The sequence below is a fragment of the Lycium barbarum genome, chromosome 1 (assembly GCF_019175385.1).
Source record: "Lycium barbarum isolate Lr01 chromosome 1, ASM1917538v2, whole genome shotgun sequence".
Classification (NCBI taxonomy): Eukaryota; Viridiplantae; Streptophyta; class Magnoliopsida; order Solanales; family Solanaceae; genus Lycium; species Lycium barbarum.
Genome location: NC_083337.1, coordinates 18,897,419 through 18,920,492, shown reverse-complemented (window position 1 = coordinate 18,920,492; position 23,074 = coordinate 18,897,419). Strand labels below are relative to the sequence as shown.

Below are 23,074 nucleotides of genomic sequence, written 5' to 3'. Positions count from 1 at the left end.
AACACTTAATCAAACAAACAATCATTAACATAGATAGGAATTTAGATGAAAGCAGCCAAACTAATAAGTGGTTACCTTTTTTGAGTGCAATGGGGACAAGAATGGACTTGGATGCCTTCTTGTGATTCCAACACTAAACTCAGCCACCAAATACCAAGCGACAAAATAAAAATAGAAAATTTTAGAACTACGAAAAGCTTAAACTTTTCAATTAAAGTTTAATAACAACTAATGAAACTCAAATATTGAACAAAACTCAAAGTTCGACCTTTTTTAAAAGTGTTGCATGCCTTCTTTTTCAGTGAGAATGGGGTTCTATTTATAGAAGCCCCAGAACTTATCTCAAAACCAACAACAACGATGTGGGACTTGTGGATTTTCCTTAGGTCTTCACTTGATATCAACATAAATGGTCCAGATTTAAAGAAAATTAAAAATCAACGGTTCTTTTCACTCTTATACCACTGTAATCGATGGAAAACATAAAAAAAAATGCAAGTTTGTACCTTAAGGGGTCGTTTGGCCGGATTTCATGGAGAAAGGGAATGCTTGGTCCTCTCCTCTGATTATCCCACGTTATACGCTTCAAATAGTGATGGGACACGACGAGAACAGGCGAGGGTGGGGTGTAGTGGTGGAGGCGGCTAGGGGCATTTTTTCCTCTTTTGCACACAAGACCCCTAGGGTCTGAATAAATGAAATGGGGGAGGGGAATATATTTCCCTCTTCAAACAGTTGATGGATCGGGTCTGGTCCATTAAGGACTGGGCCTGGTCCTTTTTTGAAAAAAAAAATGTATGAGCCTTTAGACATATACATATATATATATGCAAAATGTATATTTGTATATATATATATGTATGGGGGGTTGAGGATAAATGTCCTAAACTAACAAAAAGCCAATTATTAACCAATTAGGACTTAGTTAATTTAAAACACGATTTGTTAAAACCAGTTTGCAGATATGGCCCCAGTAATTAACCAAATTAATTATCAAGATAATTTATTAATTAAACAACTATGCAAACACACAGAATCGGAGTTTGAGGGGTAAAATGGCCAATTCTTTTAATTACTTAAATTACCTTGGACAATAAATAGAATAAATTACTCATTAATCTGATTTTCCTAATTAATCAAGTAAATAATTATTCAAATTTTTTTTGCTTTTGATTAATTCCAATACAATATTCCCTAAATGTCATAAAACCTCAATTGATTTTCGCATAATTTATAATGTCCTGAAAATCTCTTCATCAATTAAAAGTGGTGGAATATTGTCTTGAATAATTTTATAAAAAAAATTATTTAGACCCTTTAGGGTGCACAACTTATTTTATTTATTGTCCAAGGACTCCCTGTACTTAAAATAAATTACGGGAGGTCAAAAATTAGGTGTCAACAATGTGCTATTGTGCCTATCTGTCTATTTTATTGATTTCGTGATTTTATGCATGATACTAACTATCTTAGTCGGCCTATGATATCTACCGATACATAGTGTTTGTACTGATACTACCTTGTTGCATTCTTTTGAGTGCAGATTGTGATCCAAAGACGTCTACCACACCTCATATTTAGCGTGATGCCAGTTACCGACAAATTCGAGGGTGAGCTCCTCTTCATGCCAGGCCGCCTGAAGATCTTTCTCATTTTGGATGTCTATTTCATGTCAGACATTTATGTTTAGTTCAGACAGTTGTTCATTCTTTAGACATTTATGTTTTAGAGTCCTTGATGACTTTCGGATTTTGGGGTTGTAATAGTTAGACCTCCACATTTGTTAATCATTTATGGCATGACTAGATGTTTGGATGATTATTACTTTGTTTATATTCTTGATATGTCCAAAAAATGGCTAGGTAATTGGTAATCGTTGGATGGTTGGTTAAGGGGATTGGTTCGCCCACTAGGTGAATTAGTGTGGGTGCCACTCACGGCTATTTGAGTCGTGACAACATCACTGATCTTCAGAGATTGTTCATCATCTGAGCTAGGAGAGAATTATAAAAATCTCTCTTCATTTTACTTTGGCAACTATTTCCCTTTAGTTATCTAAGTGGTTATTCATATTATATAACTCTTGCTACATTCACATTGTCATAGGATTTACACAGTTTGGATTATACGTTGTTTGTGGCCTCATTATAAATAAACTGACTGATTTACCTAATAAACGAATTTGAGGCTAAACAATCGGTGTTTTGGGAATTTAGCAATATTAAATGGGTATACAAAATGAGATGAAACACAAATATGTTTAGAAGTAAGGATTCATGTTAGCCAGTCTCAACTAGCTTGGGTTGAGAAGTTGTCGTTTGCATGGTTTTTCACTGCATGAACGCAGCTTAATTTCCATCTTTAGAAATAAGCATCATTGTCACACTGAATCAACATATGGTATCACATTGTAAACCTCGGTTCAAACCACTACGATCTAACTCAAAACTACAAATCATTACAGAAAATCCATACTGCAAAAAGAGAGTACTGCTGTATATACAAAATATTAGTAGTATTAATGTTGAACAACATTTCCTGTATACAGCAGTCTCTTTTGATATGGATCGAATCCCCTTCTAAGCAGGAGAAAGGTCCAAACCATAGCCGGGAGCTACAGGATCTAGAAATGAAAGTGAAATTGGGATTTTTACACTGTATTTGCATGAATAGCTTAATTTCCATCTTTAGAAATAAGCTTCATTGTCACATTGAATCAACATACGGTACGAGATTTTGTAAACCTCAGTCCAATCACTAAGATCTAACTCAAAATCACTAATCATTACAAAAAATCCATACTGCAAAAAGAGAGTACTGCTGTACAGAATATTATTAATCTTGAACAACATTTCCTGTCGGAGAGGAACCAGAACCACTTTTCTTGTGATTATTTGATTGTGCAGTGAAGGTTCTTCCCATGAACTTTTTGGTTTTGTTTAGTCCACTTTTTACTACCTTTACACCAGCACCTAGCTTACTGCCCGCCGCACCGGCACCTGATGCAGCTAATGCTGCTGCACCATCAAGTGCTTCCATTGAGCTTCCAATTACACCTTCTGCTTTTAGTTGCTTCCTTTCTTCTATGATCCTCTTCTCTTCCTCCAGTGCTGCTAATTGCTCTTCCTTGCTGAACTCATGGTACAGTATCTGCATTTTTTGGCACCATAATGTGTGATAACAAATTGATTCGTTTAATCTTTAAAGTTCCTAACACTGAACTTATTGTATTTTCGAAATTTGGGCTATATATGTAAGGTAGGGCGCTATTCGATGAAGAAAATAGACTGTAGGAAAGTGGTTCAGGTAGCTCCGCTCTTTCGAGCATAGGACTGAAAATCCTTGTGTTAGTGGTTCGAATCCACCTCTAAGTAGGCGAGCAGGATTTATAAATGAAAGTGAAATATGTGTGTGTGTGTGTGTGTGTGTGTATGTGTATTTGATCCATGTCGAATATACTAGGGTTCAATTGAACCCATTATTCAAAAGCTTTATTCTATGCTTTGGGGTGGAAACCAAGTATAGATAGAGCTAGATATACATTGCAAAACTACTTTCGTAACTCAGACTCATAGCATCTACATTCTAGATCAGTAATTGTCTTAAAGGCGGAGAAAACCAAAGTAAACAAATAGGACAGTTAAAACGGAGGATCATGACAAAAACTATGATTTTGTTGTGTACCTTGATGGTAATAGTTCCTCTATCCTTCTTATCTTTGACTTTGAGCATATCAAATTTTGGCAGCAACCTTAATTCTATTTCTTTTGGAGTTTCGGCTTCAAGTTCATTCAGAGGCAACTTCGTGACACCCATTCGATCATCTTCTCCAATGTCTTCATCAAAGACCTGTTCAAAGTCACGAATGTAACAAGAAAAACAGAATGAGAAGGCTAAATTTATCACACTTCAGGAACAAAATAAAAAGAGAGATGGATGTTGTAATTAAACCTCTAGGAAGAGAGACTGAGTCTCCTTGTCTTCTGCAATCAACTCAAATGTCTCATCCCAAACAGGATTTAGGTTGTTATCAATGGTTTTTGTCTTAAACTTAAACAGTGGACGAATATACACGACCACATATGGGTCAGATTTTCCAATCATTTCTTGGTTCTTTAAGTTTGTAGCCCTCATTACAGTTACTGTTAGTTTCCCCTGTGGCTTAAGCTCCAAATCGCTGCATGGACACAGAAACAACAATTAAAATCAGTTTGATGACCTAGCATTTACGTTCCATATTCAGAAGAACATGACAGATTTGGGAAGGCCTTGAAATACAGGCAATGGACTCCAGCCCCAGGGAAATGCAGTACACAAAAGACAGAACAATAGTTCAGCAGGCCTGGATACGGGTTCGCCAAACCAATAGTTTTTGTTCAAATAGTATTTGTATTATGAAATTCATTAAATAAGTACAAATATTCAGTGACGGAGCTAAAAATTTCATTAAGGGGATTCAACTTTTATAAAAATCGATTATATCAAGCTTCTATTTCAAGTCAATGGAATTCAACCCTTGTATTTATCAAGCATTTTATTATTTTTGGATTGTAATATACATGTATAATAAGTAAAAAAATTGAGCAATGTGGCTCCGCAACTGCAAATATTAAGTTTACAACACATTTATTAACACTTGAAATCATCGTTCTTAAATTCAAAACTCATAAAGTTGAAATCCCGCTCAGCCTTTGCGCACCTTGTCAATAGATTGGCAAAAGACAACTTACTTACAGCACCATGTCAAACAAATTGATGAAAATAAACCAAATTAAATAAGAAGAGTTGGGAAAATAAATAAATATTGTGGATGTGCACACACAGAGAAGAAAGCAAAAGGAAGCACCCAACTTCTGCCTATTATTTCAGTATTATGAAGATTGAAAAAATAAAGAGATCATTACAGTCCAATGCGTTTGGCGATCTAATTTACAAAATAACAAGCAAATGTATAGGTTTCCTATTTAAGTATAAATATATATATTGTATACATATAATATACATATATATACATATAGTATACATAATCAGTGTATATCTTTCGTATAATTTGGCTAGCGCATGTAATTAATTTTAGCCAACGGGAAAAAAATTTAAAAAGCCCAAAGATAAACCGCATGATAATTAGCCTGTGGACAAGAAAATTGGGAAATTGAAGATACCTGATATCCACAGGTAAGCCTCCAATTGGTACAACAATTCTGTGAGGCCATTCTAGCATATCTGTTACAATTGAATCTACAGTGTCCTTTCAGTGAGAAACAACACCAGTGTTAGGCTGAGGGGGAAGATTTGAAATATGAAATGTATTGCTAGAGGCACATTGTTAACACTTACTTCTATCATGTCAGAAAGTCCAGGAAGAGCTGTTAAACTTCCACCAACAGCTTTTAAAGTATAATCAATTCTTGGCTTTGGCTGGTTGGATAAACAAGGTATCAATCATTCAAATGTCTATCAGGAATAAGTTTCTCATAAATCCAGCTGAAAGGGGCTATACTTTTGCCACTTAAAACAGAACCGTAAACCAATCAAGATAATTTAACAAGATGAAGCATCCAGAGTCATGCGACAAAGTGCTAGTTGGCACTTCTATACTTGTTCTAGAAGAATTTTGAGTTTAGTCTATCTTGGCACAAGTCCAATATACATGATTTGCCAACTAACCAGAAAGGACGAATTGAAATTTGTGTCCATGGTTAAAGTTCATGACTTAATATTCATTTTCTTGTAATGATCTGATTTTTTATTCTTGAATCAAGTTCAGTTAACATGTCGTACTATCAAATTATAAAAAACATTAAGGCTTCATACATCGACAGACCCTTAAACTTGTCTGTAAATTGCATTGTCTCTCGAACTACTGCTTAGTCTCTCGACAGACACTTCAGATCAAATTTTGAATAAACTTCGGCGCATGTTCTCATGGAGTCTATATTAGAAACAACACAAATTGAAGAATAAAAGAAGCAAATTTGCTCATATAATCTATGTTATACCTCAGAAAGTAAAGCAACAACAACTGCAGAAATGCAGGGAATTTCCTCAGCTAGTTGGAATATGACACGAATAACAGTGAAGACTTGAAGATCTTTCAACTGAAACCAATTTGGTTAAGGTCAGTACAACTGCTTGCTAGAAAACTCAGTAATCAGTAAAATTGTCCTCAGCAAATTAGACAGAAGAGTTGAGGCACCAAACCTGAATAGGTATAGAAGCAACCACTGCATCAACTTCTATAACAATATTGGGATCACCACCCCATCGGAGGTCAATATCCATAATAATTTGACCTTTTTTAAGGCTTTGAACTCGAATACCTGTATTAATTAGGTATTACACATGAATAACATTTAATGGTGGAGGTAAACTTAAACAACTAAACATCATCTTTACCAAAGAAACGTTCGGTATAGATAAATTAATTTAATTGCACTGGAGTATGAATTAATAAACAATGGAGAAATCACTAAGTATGTGGTTATAGATTCTTCAGTAGAATGTCTAATAAGACAGAACATAACAATAGAGGATAGGTTTATGTTGCTACCTTCAATTTTAGGAGCCACAGTTCCCAAGGACAGTTTGCTGAACTTCATTGAAGAAATTCCAGGAGGTCGATAATCTTCTAAAATAGGTTCAACAGAGTCTTTTATGATAGCTTCTCCTGCCTGCACAGTGACATATTTCAGAGATTATTAGATTTATGGTGTCACAAAATCGAGGTTGAATAGTACAAAACAAATATTTCTAGAAAAGTTTTAACATTTAAATTATCCATCCAGAGTGCTAACCATCATAATGGATGAGGTACATAAAGCAAATTTCCAGTCTCAGTGCACACAGGAGTCAACTAAGATACTGTACACAAAACAAAAGTTCCATCTGCTCAAGTTTATGAAAAAGAGATTCTATGCCTACTGCATCTCAACCTATCTCCCAAACTTAAATTCAACTTCGATACCGTTTCTTCCACATAAAACATTAATAGGGCTCTGCCAAGTCTGTAAACAACTTCGATATGTCGTACCAGAAGCATTAGCATCAAATACCAACACATGAAAACTTAAAATTCTTATAGATTATGTTAAGGATCAGCATCATAAATGTCTTGTGGAAGTTCCCTAATCCTCAAGAGAAGTAGAATACTAAGACATGGTGACATTATTGAAAGATATATTCTCTAGAGAGGAGAAAAGACTTGGGGATCATCAGAAGAGACATTTTATATGCTGATAATCAAAGAGAATCTCCAACGTAATCACAATTAATATTACTATTGAAGTTACAAAACCTGACTTACAAAGAAAAAATTGCACAGGATACCAAAGATAGGTGTAAAAGCTTACATCAGCAACAAATGGCCACAGTTTGCTCAATTGTTTGTTCAACCATTTGACCTGCCAGCGTGAAACAAATATGAGAAAATTAATTTTAATAATGCCACCATAAGGCTCTTCTATCAAGGTGTTAAAAACATCTATTCACAATGAAATAGATTTCTAGTCTTAAATATGGCATCAAACTGTTAATGAGACATTATAGTGTTAAATTAGTCAGTATGGTGGTTAAAAGTTATATTAAAAGATGGCAGAATAAAAGATTCTCAGAGCTATGAACTTCAAAGATCATATGCAGGAGAAACCGGAAAAAGTAAAGCCAATATCCAACCTGTTCAAAAACTGGGAATGATATCCATTCAGGGAACTTATCGCCACATATTTTCTTTAGATCATCCCTGTTTAGGGAGCCCATTAGTTTTACATCCACTGCCTGTTAAAGCATTAAAACAAAATGAAGAGATCAAATACCAGTCTTTCAGAAAGGAAAGCAACATGCATATCTGTAATTTAAATTCTATGTTCAACAAGCATGATGAGGAGCACCAAATAAATTTTGCAATCACAGTGGCTAGTTCTTACTCTTGTAGGAAAAGCACATGGGGAGAAACTGAACTATCAATACATATGGAGCAAATAAGAGAATCAAGCATCAAAACTATCAATAAATTAAGCCCAAGCAACAGCAGAGTGAATAACAATTCAATTAAAGAAATTTTCACTACAGCCTAGCTACATTATAATAAAACGGATCGATGGCATTTTTTGGCGGTCAATACTTTGCTTTTCTTTGATATTTTCATCATATCTTTTTTTATAATCTTGTATTCTTCAAACCTGTTTTGAAAAAAGTTTTTCTTGAGCCGAGGGTCTATGGAAACAACCTCTCTACCTCACAAAGGTAGGGGTAAGGTCTGCGTACACCCCACCCTCCCCAGACCCCACTTGTGGAATCACACTGGATATGTTGTTGTTGTTGTAAAACGGATCGATGCCATGGGCAAAGTCTGAGAAATTTATCCATTTTATGTTTAATTTTGACCAGCAACTTTAGATAGTACATGGCTTCTTAAAGGCCCTCAATATACTCATTGCTGACAATCCTAACTTCAAGCCAGAAATTTCATCTCCATTAATCCATGTTTTATTAGGTACCAAAGGCTTCATATTTGTATCCTTTTATGATAGCAGTGTGTATTTTCTTTTAGCAATGCACTAGTCCATCATGGGAGTAACGGTAAAGTTATCTCTGTGTGACCTATAGGTCACAGATTCGAGCCGTGGAAGCAGCCACTAATGCTTGCGTTAGCGTAGATTGTTTACATAACAACCCTAGAGCCGCACCCCGAACCCTGCTAACGCAGGATGCTTTGTGCACCAAGCTGCCAATGCAACTTGAACTTAATTAATTCCAAATCACTCTCAAAATTATTACTCCCTCCGTCCCAATTTGTTTGACACTTTTCGCTTTTCGAGAGTCAAACGAGTTGTTCTTTGACCATTATTTTTTCATACTCCCTCCGTCCCAAAAAGATTGTCCTCTTTTGACTTTGCACAAAGTTTAAGAAATAAAAGAAGACTTTTGAAATGTGTGGTCCAAAACAAGCCATAGATATTTGTGTGGCTGTAAATCATCTAATAAAGTTAAATTGTTTCTAAATATAGAAAGGGAACAGTCTTTTTGGGACAGACTAAAATGAAAAGGAGGACAATCTTTTTGGGACAGAGGGAGTATGTCTTTTAAATTATTAATTATGGTGACTTATAATACTATTTACGTAGTTTCCAAATATGAAAATTTTATTTTGAAAATTGTAGAGATTCTGTGTTCAAACACACAATCAAAATTAAGAAGTTTGATTCTCGGAAAGCGAAAAGTGTCAAACAAATTGGGACAGAGGGAGTACCTATTTCAGTAAAAAAAATTAAAAAAAATTAGGCTTCCCAACTCCAAAGTTAGACAAATTATTTTGAGCTATGTCTTACTATCAATGCACTATCCCATCAGAAGCACCAACTTGAACTTAATTCAAAAACACTCCCCCAAAATCATTACCTATTTCAGACACAAAAAAAAAAAAAAAAAAAAAAAAAAAAAGAACCTTCAGAGCTCTTAAGTTTGACAAATTCCAGAGATGAAAATTACTCCTCATAATATTTTTGACGAGAAAATTAAAACATAACTCGACATTACAACATGCCAATCGAAACACAATATAACAGAAATTGTTGACAAAGTTACCTTGGCGATTCGCTTGCGGCTACGATACCTCATCATATATTGCCAACCGAACATTATACCGATCCCGCATATCATCCCCATTAATATCCCCGATATCAATCCCATTTTTATATTTTACTATAAAAACGAAAAATCTTCAAAGATTGGTGAAATGCAGAATCAGATATGATTCCAAATTGACGCGTGGAAAACTAACAGACTTTGTAATTCAACCGTACGAGCTGACAAAAGAATATTTGGTTTGATTTCTTGGAAATAAAATATTATTGTCTTTGGATTAGGAGGAGCTGAGAAAATGGATTAGGAAGCCACGAGCCAAAAATTTGAAAGGTGGTTGAAGGAGTTAGTTATGTCAGGGGTAAATTTGTCTGTTTGCATGGGGAGTCCCCTTAGTTTTATATTTTGTTACGTAATAGTAACTGACTTTGAGATTTTTTTTTTTTTTAATTACTCTGAGAATTTGGGTTAGCTGGAAATTCTGCTACAATAAAAGCATATATGTGTCTGCCTCTTGTTTCATTTTTTTTTTTTCCTCTTTGGAACTGCATTTGCATAGGAGTTGTTCTTTCTCAATGCCTTATGACTTATGTGATATTCTTGCAGTAATATATTTCAGAAAGAATAGTAGTAATACGGTATTTGAAAACTTTTTGACTCGATAAAAACTTTTCATTTCACCTTTAGTGGTCATTCAGTTGTTGGTTATGGAGAGAATTATTCATGTATTAAAATTGCCATAGCTAATATGATATTTGGTAGCTTTTTAGTAGTGGACTTTGTATAAATTTCAAACATACCAAGTACGGTATTTGATTCCGTTTTACAATCCTACCTAAATAAATCAGGTATAAGTTATGTGTCAATGAGTTTTGTTTTTATGTAGGGTAGAAGATGAAATAATGTATACGTGGATTCCTGAACTTTATATAACTAATCCCTGCATAACTCTAACCAACAATCAAACGAGCCATTAATGTCATGTTTTTATAACAACCAAAGAATCTTATTCAACAACAAATTGAATGATTGTTAATTCTAAACAGCAAATCCTTCACTTCAACAGAAAAGACTACATTGTTGGCTGTCCAAAAAAAAAAAAAAAAAAAAAAGAAAGAGAAATATTAACACTAATGACAAACAATTTGCATCATGCTTTCAAGATACCAGCCTGCAGACTATGCCTCTCATATCCATCTTCCAGAAGAAAATCCCTTTTTCTTTGAAGGAATGGCTAATCCCAGCTCTTTACATTGCTCTTCATCCGGTTGTGAACTCAGAAATCCAGTCCCCATGAAATGTACCGACGCTGATGCATCCTCGAGTTTTTTCTTCAAACTTAACGATGTGGAGAGGAAAGATTTCGAACCAGTCTTTGCTATTTTCTTTATTGGCACGACGTCCAGCTGTGCTGAATTCATAAATCGATCAGTTGCTGCTTCCCAGGAAAGTTCATGCCTCTGTTTATCAGCCAGAGGAGCAGGCTCATCAGCCAATGCCTCGAGTGTAGCTTTAACAAAACCTTCACCATTATCATAAGTTCTGCAATTTGGAAACTGCATGAAGAATTCATTCGATGGATGATTGGCGCATACAACTATTTTGCCCGTAGCTAGTGCTTCAGCTGTAGTTGTACAAACAACATCCGTCGTGCTTGGATTAAGAAGCACTTTATAGCTGAAACCAAACAAAAGAACCCAAAAAAAAAAAATCCATTGTTAATGATATGAGGAAGAAAAACCAACACCTGTAAAGTGAAATGTTAAAACTAACACATATTGTCAATGTAGCTAGTACATGTAAAGAAAGAACAAGATAAAATAATCTGTTGTCACAGCATTGATTGTCCCATGAACATGTTGTTTTAAAAGAGAATCCCTTAGAAAGTCATAAAATATGCCATTTTCCTCAGAAAGAAAAAAAAAAGATATCCTGGATGTCTTTCATTTAAATATTGAAATATTCAATGAGACATAAAGCCATTCAAGACAAATTATATTCTTCATTATACCAAAGAGTAACCATGGATTCATTTCTCGTTTGTTTGTTTGGAACTGTCACAGAAATTGGGATCCGCTGAATCTCTTAACATATATTCATTTCAAATGTGCATCTCTCTCCATAAAAGTGGACTTTAGCACCTACAAGTGAATCAATATAAAAAGAGCTAATAACATCGACAAAAGCCAAATCAAGAACTGTTACACCTAGTAAATTTCCACGTCATCGTAAGCAAACTAACGTGAGTCCAGAGAGGCTATGATACCCCTATAAGGTTAAGGAAGACTTTTAACAAGTGTTACACAAGTATTTAAAGGTTTCGGGATCAAGCGAAGCGAAGAAAATAAGTTTGTTGAAAATTTGGGAAAACTTGGCAGAATTTTGGACAGGATTTTTGGTCCAACTTGAGAGAGACATATATCCTAGAATATGAGGAGCTACGGAATCCATAACCTATGTAAATTGAAGTTCGGCGAGTTTTCTTTCCAATGCAACTAACAGATCGCAATTCTGAGAAGTATAGGATGAAGTACGACCCATACAAAAATGTACGTCCCGTACATTTTGGACGTACCTTACCTGAAATTTCCAAAAAGTTAAAAAAAAATAAAAAATTACCTCCAATGTACGGGATGAACAGTAACCCGTACTTCAAAGTACGGGATGAACGGTAACCCATACTTTTCCCGAAATTTCCAGAAATTGGAAGTCGGTAGAATTTTTTTCCTAAGCCTATAAATAGATATTTCCACGACCTAGGCTTCATTTTTCACCCAAAATAAATCCCTAATGTCTCTCTAAGCTTCCCTTAACATCCATAAACACTCCAAATCATTCCAAATCAAATCAAGAGAAGATCAACCTTGAAAACCAAAGTTAATTTATGAAAGTTGGAGGTTCTTGCTTTCACTTGGAGTTGTGGGGATTAAGTCTTGGAGCAAATTGTGTGAGTTAAAATTCTTCAAATAGAAGGTATGTTCTTCATCTTATCTCTTATGTTAAGTTGATTTGAAGGTTTAGCAAGCCTTAGAAAGTGAAAAGAGTTATGGGGAAAAGTTCAAATATGAATTGATGATATTTTGAGTTGTAAATTAATTTGAACTATAATTGTTAGCATGTTATGAGTATAATCTTGTTACGAGGGATAATAATGATGTTAAGCAATTGCAGTATACAATTATGAGTATAATCTTGTATTGAAGTTGATGTTATGGATTGTTCATGAAAAGAAGTTTGGGATTGGATTGAGTATGATGGGAATGTAATCTTTTGTTTATGGAATTGTTGGTGTTTTTATTGTGGTTTTGGGAGTTGTTTTTGAGTTGGAGGAAATAGAAGATATAAGGGGAAATGCTGCCCAATTTTCGTTAGCTCATTTATTAATTTAGTTTGACCACAACTTACCCGAAGTGTGAATCATCTTGAATGTAGATTTACGAGCTCGGGAGGATAGGCTTTGAGTAGTTAAAGAGACGACGAGGTATGTTAAGGTTAACCCTTTCTTTCTAAAGGCATGATTCCCTTATTGTGAACCCATACATGATATCCATAATGTCCTATTTCCATGAATTGCTAGAAACTCATAATTCTCAAAGTTCCTATGGTATTGTTGACAAAAGTTCCCTATGATGATAATGATTCCATTTCTAAAAATATCAAAGCTTATAGTTCGTAATGTTTTCATGATATTATTGAGCTTGTTCTATGATTATTGATTTTATTCATTATTGTTAATCTCACCTTATGGTAATTGTTCTTTCAAGGTGAGATATAGCATTGGTGATGATTCCATAATGATAATCGGAGGTTACCGACCTTACATCACTCCGATAGACTTATAGCTTTTATTGGGATCTCATGCATGCTTTATATATATGTATGTATTTTCTCACACCGCGCCGCGCTATAGTCGGTCGGGCATGCACGTAGATGTGCACACCACTGCAGTGGGCAGGTTATGATGTTAACCCGGACGCGGGATGCCACAGACGTGGGATGATATGATATTTTGGATCGGCTGCATGTTCCGCAACAATATATATATATATGAAAAATGTTTTTTTAAAAAAGCTAAGCATGCATGACATCCGCCTCAAGAAGCAATCAGATGTACAGTTTATCTCTCTTACCTTATGTTTCTACATATTTTTATTGTGTTGTTATTCATGCCTTACATACTCAGTACATTTTTCGTACTGACGTCCTTTTCCTTGGGGACGCTGCGTTCATGCTCGCAGGTAGGCAGGGAGACGGATCAGATCCATAGGTGCTTCATCAGCGATTTCTCAGGAGCGCTCCACTTGCTTCGGAGCTGCAGTCTAGTGGTATTATTCTTTTGTGTACATATTTAGGCACAGTGCGGTCCTGTCCCGTCTTTATGATTTCATGCACTCTATGTAGAGGCTCATAGACAGATGTATATAGTTAGATGTTCTATAACCTCATCGGTTCATATTTTTGTGTATCATTTTTGGCAGTCTTATTGGCTTGTGCATATGGGCTTAGTTGAGGATGATTATGTAGATGTGCATTTATCTTTTAGACTCATGCCCTTACAGATTATGATAGTTATGAGTTATCTTTGTGGTCCACCTAGATATGATTATGAGATGTATGAGAAGAGGTGTTCGGGAGGTTAGCTCCTGTTGCCCGTCATGGCCCTCTGGCTGGGTCGTGACAAGATCAGAAAAAATTCAAAACCAGTTAGGTTCATGAAACAACCTCTTGAGACCCATCGAATCTCTTAAAATATATTCATTTCAAATGTGCATAGAACAGCAACACATCTCTCATTCTCTATCTCTCTCTCCCCATAAAGTGCACTTAACACCTAAATAGAATCAATACCAATAATGGCAAAAGTCAAATCCAGAACAGTAAAAGTTCAGAACCCCCTTGGGTTCGTGAAAAGACCTCTTGGATCCATAAACTATGCACACCAACTACTTTGTTAGGTTCCTACTTGCTACCGTGCTACTTTATGCACACTGAGGATGGTTGGGGCACTTTGGTAATCCTTAAAAGTGGAAGTGATTTAAATTGGGAACTTTCATGGGTCTACTTGTGGTGTTAAATATTCTGCAGCTTTCAGCATTTATAGCTCTGTGTAGCGTAAGACCTAGTGCGTTCTAGAACCGATCCCCAGTTCCCCACAAGTTATCTCTTTTGGTTAAATTGCTACGTTTTCAAGTCAATAAATGTTGCATCTTCTGTTATGCGTTTGCTAATTTATGAATGCAACCGATTTGTTCCATCAACACTATGGCACAAAAGAAGCCAAAAAGGACAAAATTCAAACTGATCAACTAACCAGAATAAATGCCCCAGACCCCACTTTGTGGGATTACTCTGGGTATGTTGTTGTTGTTGTTATCTGTCCTAAATGATTTTGACTTGTTTTTCAAACCCCCAATTCACTCTCACTCGCCTCTAGTATCTGTGTCTTGGTTTCCTTTGGTTACTAAGATGTTTCAATTTGCTAAGTTTCACCGGTCCAAGGAGCACGAACTAGCCTTGGAGCTTGGATACAGTTTCAATCCGATTTATGCACACCCTTGAGCTTTGTTTTCCTTTCCTTCAACAATTCTCCATTCTTGTCCTTTCTTGCTTTTTCATTTTGTATGTGCAGGGTGGGGGTAATGGCAGAGGCTGGGTACTTAGGAACGTCGCACTTGGAAAGCGGATTACAGACTCCAGGGAAGAAGTAAATTTCCCATTCTATCAATGCAAGTTTCTAATTACTTAACTGGCATTGAGCTGAGAACACTTTTACAGTAACACGCTACCTTAAGAGGCAACTCAGACACCTGAAATTGATTAAACCAGTCAAAGCGTGTTTCTTGCAGAATGTAAAACCAGCTGCCGCATTTTTCGAATACAGTGTCCATCCCATATTTGAATGTCCATCTCAGTCTGGAGTTGACACCATTATTAAGATGAGAATCCAAAATGCATTCCTTACAGATAACTGATGGGACACCAGGAGGACAATTTGAGTTTTTTTTTTTTTTTTTTTTTTGAGACTCTAAAGGAAATCTCTATCTCCCACCAACACAGGTACCAGGTAATTCTAAAGACAATTTGAGTTTCTAGAATCGAACAAGAAAATTGTTCTAATAAAAAGTAAAACTGGACGCCCTGCAACTATTTTGTTTTATAGTACATGGATAACCTTACTTTGGTGAAATATCACGGAATAAAATCGAACAGAGATGCGCCAACTGTGCAACAAAAGAGATGTCTTTATAGAACATAAGGAAAACAACTTTAAGGAAACTCAAGTTTTTAAAAACTTGTTCTACTTCACTTGCCTTCTGAAATTGAGTTATTTTGACCTATTCCAGAGTGTTAGCACTGTCTGATACCACAACTAAGAGTTGGATAAGGCGGGCCAAGAGTGGACCACAGTAACTGCCATTTTTACAATTGCTATAGTGAAGCCAAAGCATAAGAAAGTACTAAGATAAATTTACATCTCATAAATATCTTAAAAATCATGTAGATAAATTCTATTATTCTATTGAGTGTTGAAAACGTAGGGAAGAGACATTAAAGGATGATAGGATACTGGGAAAGCATAACCACAAACAAGCCTAAAGCCCTTAACCTGTGTACATAATTTTTTTTTAATATATTATATTTATTCATTATTACCACATAAAATGGCATCAAAAGTATTTACAAAGTGAATGAGTGGTTCAACAAAATCTTTTATCCAAGTCGTCCCGATCTTCCATTCATAATGGTATCCTCCCTTTACACCAAAAAGACTAAGGGTGTTTACACCAAAAAGACTAAGGGTGTGTTTTGGGATTTCCAAGTTTCCCATGTTTGGTTGATCAAAATTTTTGAAAAACATTTTCTCCAGGAAAACAAGTTCTTTAAAAATGAGGAAAATGACTTTCCTAATGGAAGTAGGGCAAACAGGTTCCATAAGTGACATTCCAAGTTCATTGTCTCCTCCCCGCCCACCCAACGCCCCCCACTCCCACCATCCCACCCCACTCCCACCCCACCCCACTCTCAAAGTGTTTTGCTAGATTTCATATAAATGCTCTTGGAATAATATTTTTTTCTTACTTACCAAATACTAGAAAACTAGTAAGAAACCCACTTATTTTCCAACAAAACATTTTCTAGGAGAAGATTTTCCTTCATACCAAACAAACCCTAAGTGAAACACAAAAGACGTTTGAATAGATACAGTAGATGCACACCCAGTCACCCACAATGGGAGAAATACCTCACAGATATATAACAGGAGTGAAGGAGAAGTTTGATAGTAGTAGTTAGCATTTGGAGGAACTTACTTGTGAAATATAGGATCAGCATGATCACGCGCTGGATGGACCTTAACTGTAAATTCCAACTTCTTAAAAGCCACCTCAATTTGAGCAGAATCCTCACCGCTACCGTATAAATCTATTTCTAATCCAGCAAGTTCCTTTTGATGATCACGTAAGAGTCTAAGTAGTTCCTTGTATCCTTTACTCCACAACATCTTACCAATGTAGTAGGCACCTTTGCTGAAAGCTTGCTTATCATTTTGCTGCTTCTCTATGGTTTTCATCCCAATCTGAAGGAACTTTGGATTGACTCCGTGCACGTTACAGACCAGGGATCTTGGGAGATCCTGGGTGGCAGCAGATAACCTGATGACCTGTCAGAACAAGAAATTGTAACTATTTGAGTCATTTCATATCAAGTACGAGAAAACCACAATCGAAGTTATAACCACAAGTAAGGCCGTTAAGTCTCACGGAGTAATTTCAGAATCGTAAAGAAGTCTAAAATTTATATATCAAGGTAAAACCATTATCTTTGCCACTGTGCTATACCATTTACTGGTGGAAGAGCATTCGTTTCTCAAGTCCATCAGAAAGAGAATTAAACAGTCCCACATTAAAGTGATCTCAAATACTTACATTTCACCTAATTAGCTTAAAACATGTACCAGTTCGTGCCCTCCCCCTTCCCACACAGAATCTAGATCATCATAACCAACAAATTACATAAACTAAAATGAACTAGCATCATACCTTGTGGCAATAAAGATCGACAACCCAAGTATTTATCTGTTTCAAGAAAAAAGCCTCCACAGCATTCCTTTCTCTTCTAACATATTCCAAGTAATTGGTGTGAACAATTCCTAAAACCAAACGAAATTTCTTTTTCCATCTCTTTCCGTGATGAAACCACGTAAGATGCTCAGGCTCCTCAAGGACTGCAACATCTGCTTCATCATCTGGGATAATTACAGTTATATCCCCTAAAGCAAGAATGCTCCTTTTCTCCAGAGAGAACTTCAGTGCCAGAAATTATCATTGCAAAATTACAAATACTGATAAATGAAAACAAATTGAATAGAATAATTTGCAATATGAAATGATCTTCCAGAACTTCATATCAAAATGTTATCATTGATTAAATAGAACTAATTCTAGAAAAAAATGAAAATAGGAGGTTGGAAGAAGATAACAAAATTATCACGGTGCATACTTTCAAGAACCAAATGATTTTAAAGCTAAAAAACCTATATTCCCGCATGGAACTCCCACCTTTTTTCGCAAGTTTAAGGACCCTAAATTTCTAGCAGCAGTCTAGATTTAGTTGTGTTCATACTGTAGAGACATCATTAAATTCCAAGAAATAAACAGAAGAGAAAAAGATGAAATAAATACTAAACAAAATTAAAAAAAGAAAAGACTTCCTTAAGTTACAAGTTTCAATTTCTCCGTTCCCCTAAGTACAGGAAAGAAAAACAATCAAAGATCATAAGCTGAGAGCTTGAAGCACTAGGATGTTTTCTAAGAACTAACTTGCGGCAAATTGTCACTCTGACAGGCTTAAAATTTCTGAAGGGGAAAATATAACATATTGAACGCTTTTAGAGCAGCTTCCCTTGCTCCCAATCTAAATCTTCTGCATATGAGGAGAAGAAAAAGAAAAGCCAATAAAACAGAAGAAAGAAAAAGGGGCATGTAAAACAATTTTGGTTGACATCTACAAATATGTCGAATTGAACATCAGTGCGATCATCATTGAATAAATCCAAGCTGTAATTCCTAGTGCTAGATAGTAAGATATAGACACACATATACCTAGGAGCTCGGTGTTTTTGGTATTATAAGCTACATTCTTACTCAATCGTATTTAAGAATTTAGAAAAGAAATGAGATGAATTCTTTTTTTTTTTCGATAAGTTGAAATAATTCTGGATTTACCTTTCCAGGGTAAAAACGTATGCTAAAATTTGATGCAAATCCAGTCCTCTCTTCCACCCACTGGCGGACACACTTTTCCTGCTCCAAATGTGAATTAAATTTGACACCACTGGGAAAAACATGTTCCTGATCTTTCAATGGCAGCCAAGGAACAACCAAGGCGACCTTTTGCTCGCCATCTTTTGCAAGATAGGCAGCACGAAAGAGAGGATTGACGGAAGTCCCAGTTAGCCAAGGAATACTTGCAGTAGTATATATGGCGATGTGATGTTTTTTGTCCATTTATGGAGGTAGATCGAGTCAGATTATTTCTGGCTTCTTCACATGCCACTTAGAGTCAGGAAAGGGCAGTTTCACAGACTGACCTGTACAGCTGAATTTGAAGCTATTAATCAGTACTTTATCAAATACATAAAGACTCATAACATGTTTTAAATGAAGGACAAGTGGAAGATATTGAAGAAAAACAGGGAAGTTTAGGAAAAGTTTGATTGAAATGAAGAAATACACTACAAAATTTATATCAAATGCCAAAGGGTTAAAAACATTATGAATAATGATTGTTTAAGAATAAAAAGAAGATGATGCTAAAGAAACTTGGGTACAGAGGAGATTCAAGTCAAATATATTTGGTACCAAGCAGAGTTGTTCTATCACCACTGACTTACAAACAGAAATTGTGGTCGAGTTTTAAGAAAAACACGTAGTCTCACCTCAGGTACATCATTCAATACTGCATGCTTTAGGTGAAAAGAACTAAGAGCAAAGGCGGATCCAAGATTTAATTTTGATCAGTTCAACCTTTAAATTAGCACTGAACTCATTGTACTTTTGAATATGATTTTTAACCCGAGAAATCCCCGAGGCCCAGTGGCGTACGGTTTGAAACTCGGTGTATAGCGGGCCGCCCTTTACCCTTTTCCCTTCTTAAATACCAGGCTTTTATCTGCAACAGGGTTTGAACCCATGATTTGCCACTAACCCCACATCAAGTGTTACACCCTTACCACTAACCCATGGCGTACTCTCGAAATTATGGGTTTCGAATTTAATATTTGCTGAAATTTCAGTCATTTTTCACATGTATATCTATATTCCATGTCAAAATTAATGCGTCAGTTTAAACCATTGCATAAGCCTTCCATCCACCTCTCACTAAGAGAACGAAAAATACAAGCTCTAAACTTCCATTTCCATTTCCTCCTTCCTTGTAAGTACTTTTTTTTTTCTAACATACTAAGCAATTTCAAATACGTGGCTGTAAAGATGGTCTGCGCCTAAGTTGCTCGAACTCTCCAAAAATGTTGCCACACCCGTGTCGGATCCTACAAAAATACACTACTTTTGGAGGATCTGACACGAACCCGTCGATATTTTTGAAGAGTCCGAGCAACATCGTGCCCTTTCATAAGCTTCAATAAGAAACATCTTGAATGCTAACACTAATTTTTTGTACTTGCCATATTGAAGAAAAGTAAGATTCATAGTTTAATAGAATTGAAGAAAGTTCAGAACTCCCCATAGAAATTTGTCATATTATGCGCAAGATAAAGCATGATATGCACGAACACCCATTTAAATAAAGAAGGGACAATCACAGCCCAATACCTTTGGGTGATCTAGTTTACAAAATAGCCAGAAAAAATATAGGATTTGTATATTTATCCGTAAATATGCATATAATATACATAAATATACTATAATATACTATAATATACATACACTATACATATAATATACGTTTCAGTGTATAAGTAAGTTTTGTATATTTGGGCTATTGCCGGTAATTAAGTTTGGCTGAAGGGATATAAACGAAAGAATCCCTTTAAAGAAACTGAACACTCTCTTTCCGCTAAGACAAAATACAAAGCTATTACTTCCCATATTGAAGAAAAGCAAGCACAAAAGAATTGATGAAACCTCAAAAACTTCAGTCAGAAAATGCATATTAATACCAAAAACAAAACCAATATATGCAAAAAACCCATTACAGAAGAAAACAAAAGGTTTGACTCATTTCTGCAAAGTCAGAATTCTTGAACCAATATAAAAGAAAGGGACAGGAAATAAAACATAAGAAAACAAACGTAGCCAACATAGGATTATTGATTATTGCATTAAAGGTTGATGTTACCTGAAACAAACAACACAAACAAAGATTTCAGAGAAAGAATAATCTAAAACATGTTTTTACCTGAATTGTCTCCCAACACCAAGGGGTTGAAGTGAAGAAGCCATGGCAAAATACTAAAGAAGGCATGACAAAGTAACTACAGCAAAATAATACGATAATCAAAGCACACGAAACAAAACTTCAGTCAGAAATGCATCATAATACCAAAAACAAAACCGATATACACAAAAAACCATTACAGAATAAAACAAAAGGTTGTTGCCAATATACACAAAAACTCATTTCTGCAAAGTCAAAATTCAAAACTTGAACCAACAGAAAAGAAAGGGGCATGCAATAAAACATAAGAAAACAGACGTAGCCAACATAATATTATTCGTTATTATTCCATTAAAAGGTTGCTTATACCTGAAACAACACAAAACAAAGATTTCAAAGAAAGAATCTACAACATGTTTTTACCTGAATTATCTCCAACACCTATGGGGGTTGAAGAATTCGCAGGTCACGGAAATTTTTCTTCGACAAGAACTAGGTGGTGGGGAACAATAAATTAATTGAGATGTATTATACAATGGAAATAATAGAGACATTATTATTATTAATGATTTGAGAGCAAAGATGCGAATAATTAGGAGGAATATAGGAAGGGGCAATCAATAGTTGTATTGTAGGAATAAAAAGAAATTGACAAGAGGGGAATTAGAGGCACGCGCTTGGCACGTGGAATAGGAAGTTGCGTTAGTTTTATGTCCGTTGTCAAATAAAGAGACAAGTAAAGGGAGACGGAAGAATATAACCTTGTCTCGGAGCTCGCTCCAGAAAATTAAAAGAAAGTCCTTGAGGCTCACCGCTCACGTGTGGGCAGGGGTGGTCCCATGTGGTTTCAAGTGGTTCATATGAACCCACTTTATTGAAAAATAACTCTATATATACATATAAATTTAATTTGTTTTTTTTTAAAAAAAAATATGTATATATACAGTGTTATTTATATATTTCTTATATATTGAACCCACTTGATAAAAATTCTAGGTCCACCACTGCGTGTGAGTCTTAGTTATGTGAGACTTACGTCCTTGCCTGATTGTGTGTTCTATACACGCCTAACGCCCAACGCTCTAGGCTTACCTAATAGTTCTCACACAAATTATGTGTTAAATTTCTTAATTAACACTATTGACCCTCATTATTCTTTAATAAATGAATGATACTTAATACTTTTTTCATGTATAGAATTAAGAAGATTCAGAGTAACTCAAATAACAAGTCATAGTATTGCATATTTACTATTTGAGGACACCGTGGGTGAATATCTCTTAACTTTAAAAAAAAAATAGTCGAATCTTAGATCTTCATTTGCCATTGGTCTTTATGTTTTTGTCTTATGTCTCAAAATATCTTCTTCTTTTTTTAAAGTAATTATGTTTTCTTTTAAGAAGGCAAATTGCATAGTATGATAGTAATATATTGTAAGAATTATGATTCTTTTACTATATGAAAGTTAAGATGTTAGAGTTGATTTGCATCTCATAAGCTTTTATATCACTACATTATTCATACTTGTAAAATCATGTTAGAAGTTTTGTTTTCTATGAATTTCTTTAATTTCTTAAAACTATTAATGTATTTTTTTTTAAAAAATTGTGTTAGTATTCTATTTTACTACCTTATAAAGTAAAAATATGAATTTAAAGATCCATGGAGTTTACTCTCCCGGTCGTGGTAAGTAAATCGCCTAGTCTCACACCCTTTCCTTTTAAAACACTACGAGATTGTTTGGTTGGAAGCAAGTTATTCCATGATAACTTATCCTAGATTAGTTATTCTATCCTCCCACAAGGATAAAATAATATTATAATTTCGGGATAACTAATCCTGAGATTAGTGATACCGCCATTTTATCCCAATCAAAATATGGGATAAATTCATCTCAAATATAATTTCGAAATTATTTATCTTTATCCGTTATACCAAACGAGCCTAGTACAAACACCGTTCGATTGGTTAGTTGATCTGATGAGGAAAGGGTCCTACGTCCAAGCTATTACCAGCGCAGAACATCAGGTTGTAGCATGACCCACTAAGGTGCTGGATTTGTTTCTTGATGGATACATAGGAGTTGGGAGTATTAAAT

General features: G+C 35.3%; 2 protein-coding genes across 3 annotated transcripts; both read right to left on the bottom strand.

Moving 5' to 3' along the window:
• Positions 1-2,421: 2,421 nt before the first annotated feature.
• LOC132632957 (calcium-dependent lipid-binding protein-like) lies at positions 2,422-10,378 on the bottom strand. The gene is made up of 11 exons (XM_060349114.1): positions 9,583-10,378; positions 7,672-7,773; positions 7,350-7,400; positions 6,551-6,671; positions 6,202-6,320; positions 6,000-6,098; positions 5,338-5,418; positions 5,163-5,248; positions 3,952-4,177; positions 3,685-3,849; positions 2,422-3,150 (listed from the first exon to the last, which is right to left on the bottom strand). Exons 1-11 carry the CDS (start codon positions 9,685-9,687, stop codon positions 2,836-2,838), a joined length of 1,470 nt encoding a protein of 489 aa, XP_060205097.1. The 5' UTR covers positions 9,688-10,378; the 3' UTR covers positions 2,422-2,835.
• Positions 10,379-10,530: 152 nt separating this feature from the next.
• Positions 10,531-21,575, bottom strand: LOC132632963 (digalactosyldiacylglycerol synthase 2, chloroplastic-like). 2 transcript variants are annotated; one of them, XM_060349131.1, is made up of 6 exons: positions 21,400-21,575; positions 20,998-21,073; positions 18,804-19,176; positions 17,619-17,882; positions 16,890-17,239; positions 10,531-11,256 (listed from the first exon to the last, which is right to left on the bottom strand). In XM_060349131.1, the coding sequence occupies exons 3-6, from the start codon at positions 19,083-19,085 to the stop codon at positions 10,767-10,769; spliced, it is 1,386 nt and encodes a 461-aa protein (XP_060205114.1). In that variant the 5' UTR covers positions 19,086-19,176; positions 20,998-21,073; positions 21,400-21,575; the 3' UTR covers positions 10,531-10,766. The 2 variants fall into 2 exon arrangements, with proteins under 2 accessions (XP_060205114.1, XP_060205107.1); XM_060349124.1 differs by lacking the exon at positions 20,998-21,073.
• Between the last annotated feature and the right edge of the window lie 1,499 nt (positions 21,576-23,074).

What these genes read in the sequence shown, in the direction of transcription:
- LOC132632963 (XM_060349131.1), bottom strand. Translation starts at nt 19,085, where the DNA reads ATGGACAAAAAACATCACATCGCCATATATACTACTGCAAGTATTCCT. An exon ending in TCGATCTTTATTGCCACAAG is followed by an intron (nt 17,240 to 17,618) that starts GTATGATGCTAG and finishes TTGTTCTGACAG; the next exon opens with GTCATCAGGTTATCTGCTGC. An exon ending in GCTGATCCTATATTTCACAA is followed by an intron (nt 11,257 to 16,889) that starts GTAAGTTCCTCC and finishes GTTTGGTTTCAG; the next exon opens with CTATAAAGTGCTTCTTAATC.
- LOC132632957 (XM_060349114.1), bottom strand. Translation starts at nt 9,687, where the DNA reads ATGGGATTGATATCGGGGATATTAATGGGGATGATATGCGGGATCGGT. An exon ending in GCCGCAAGCGAATCGCCAAG is followed by an intron (nt 7,774 to 9,582) that starts GTAACTTTGTCA and finishes ATGCTTTAACAG; the next exon opens with GCAGTGGATGTAAAACTAAT. An exon ending in TTGTTGCTTTACTTTCTGAG is followed by an intron (nt 5,419 to 5,999) that starts GTATAACATAGA and finishes TTATCCAACCAG; the next exon opens with CCAAAGCCAAGAATTGATTA.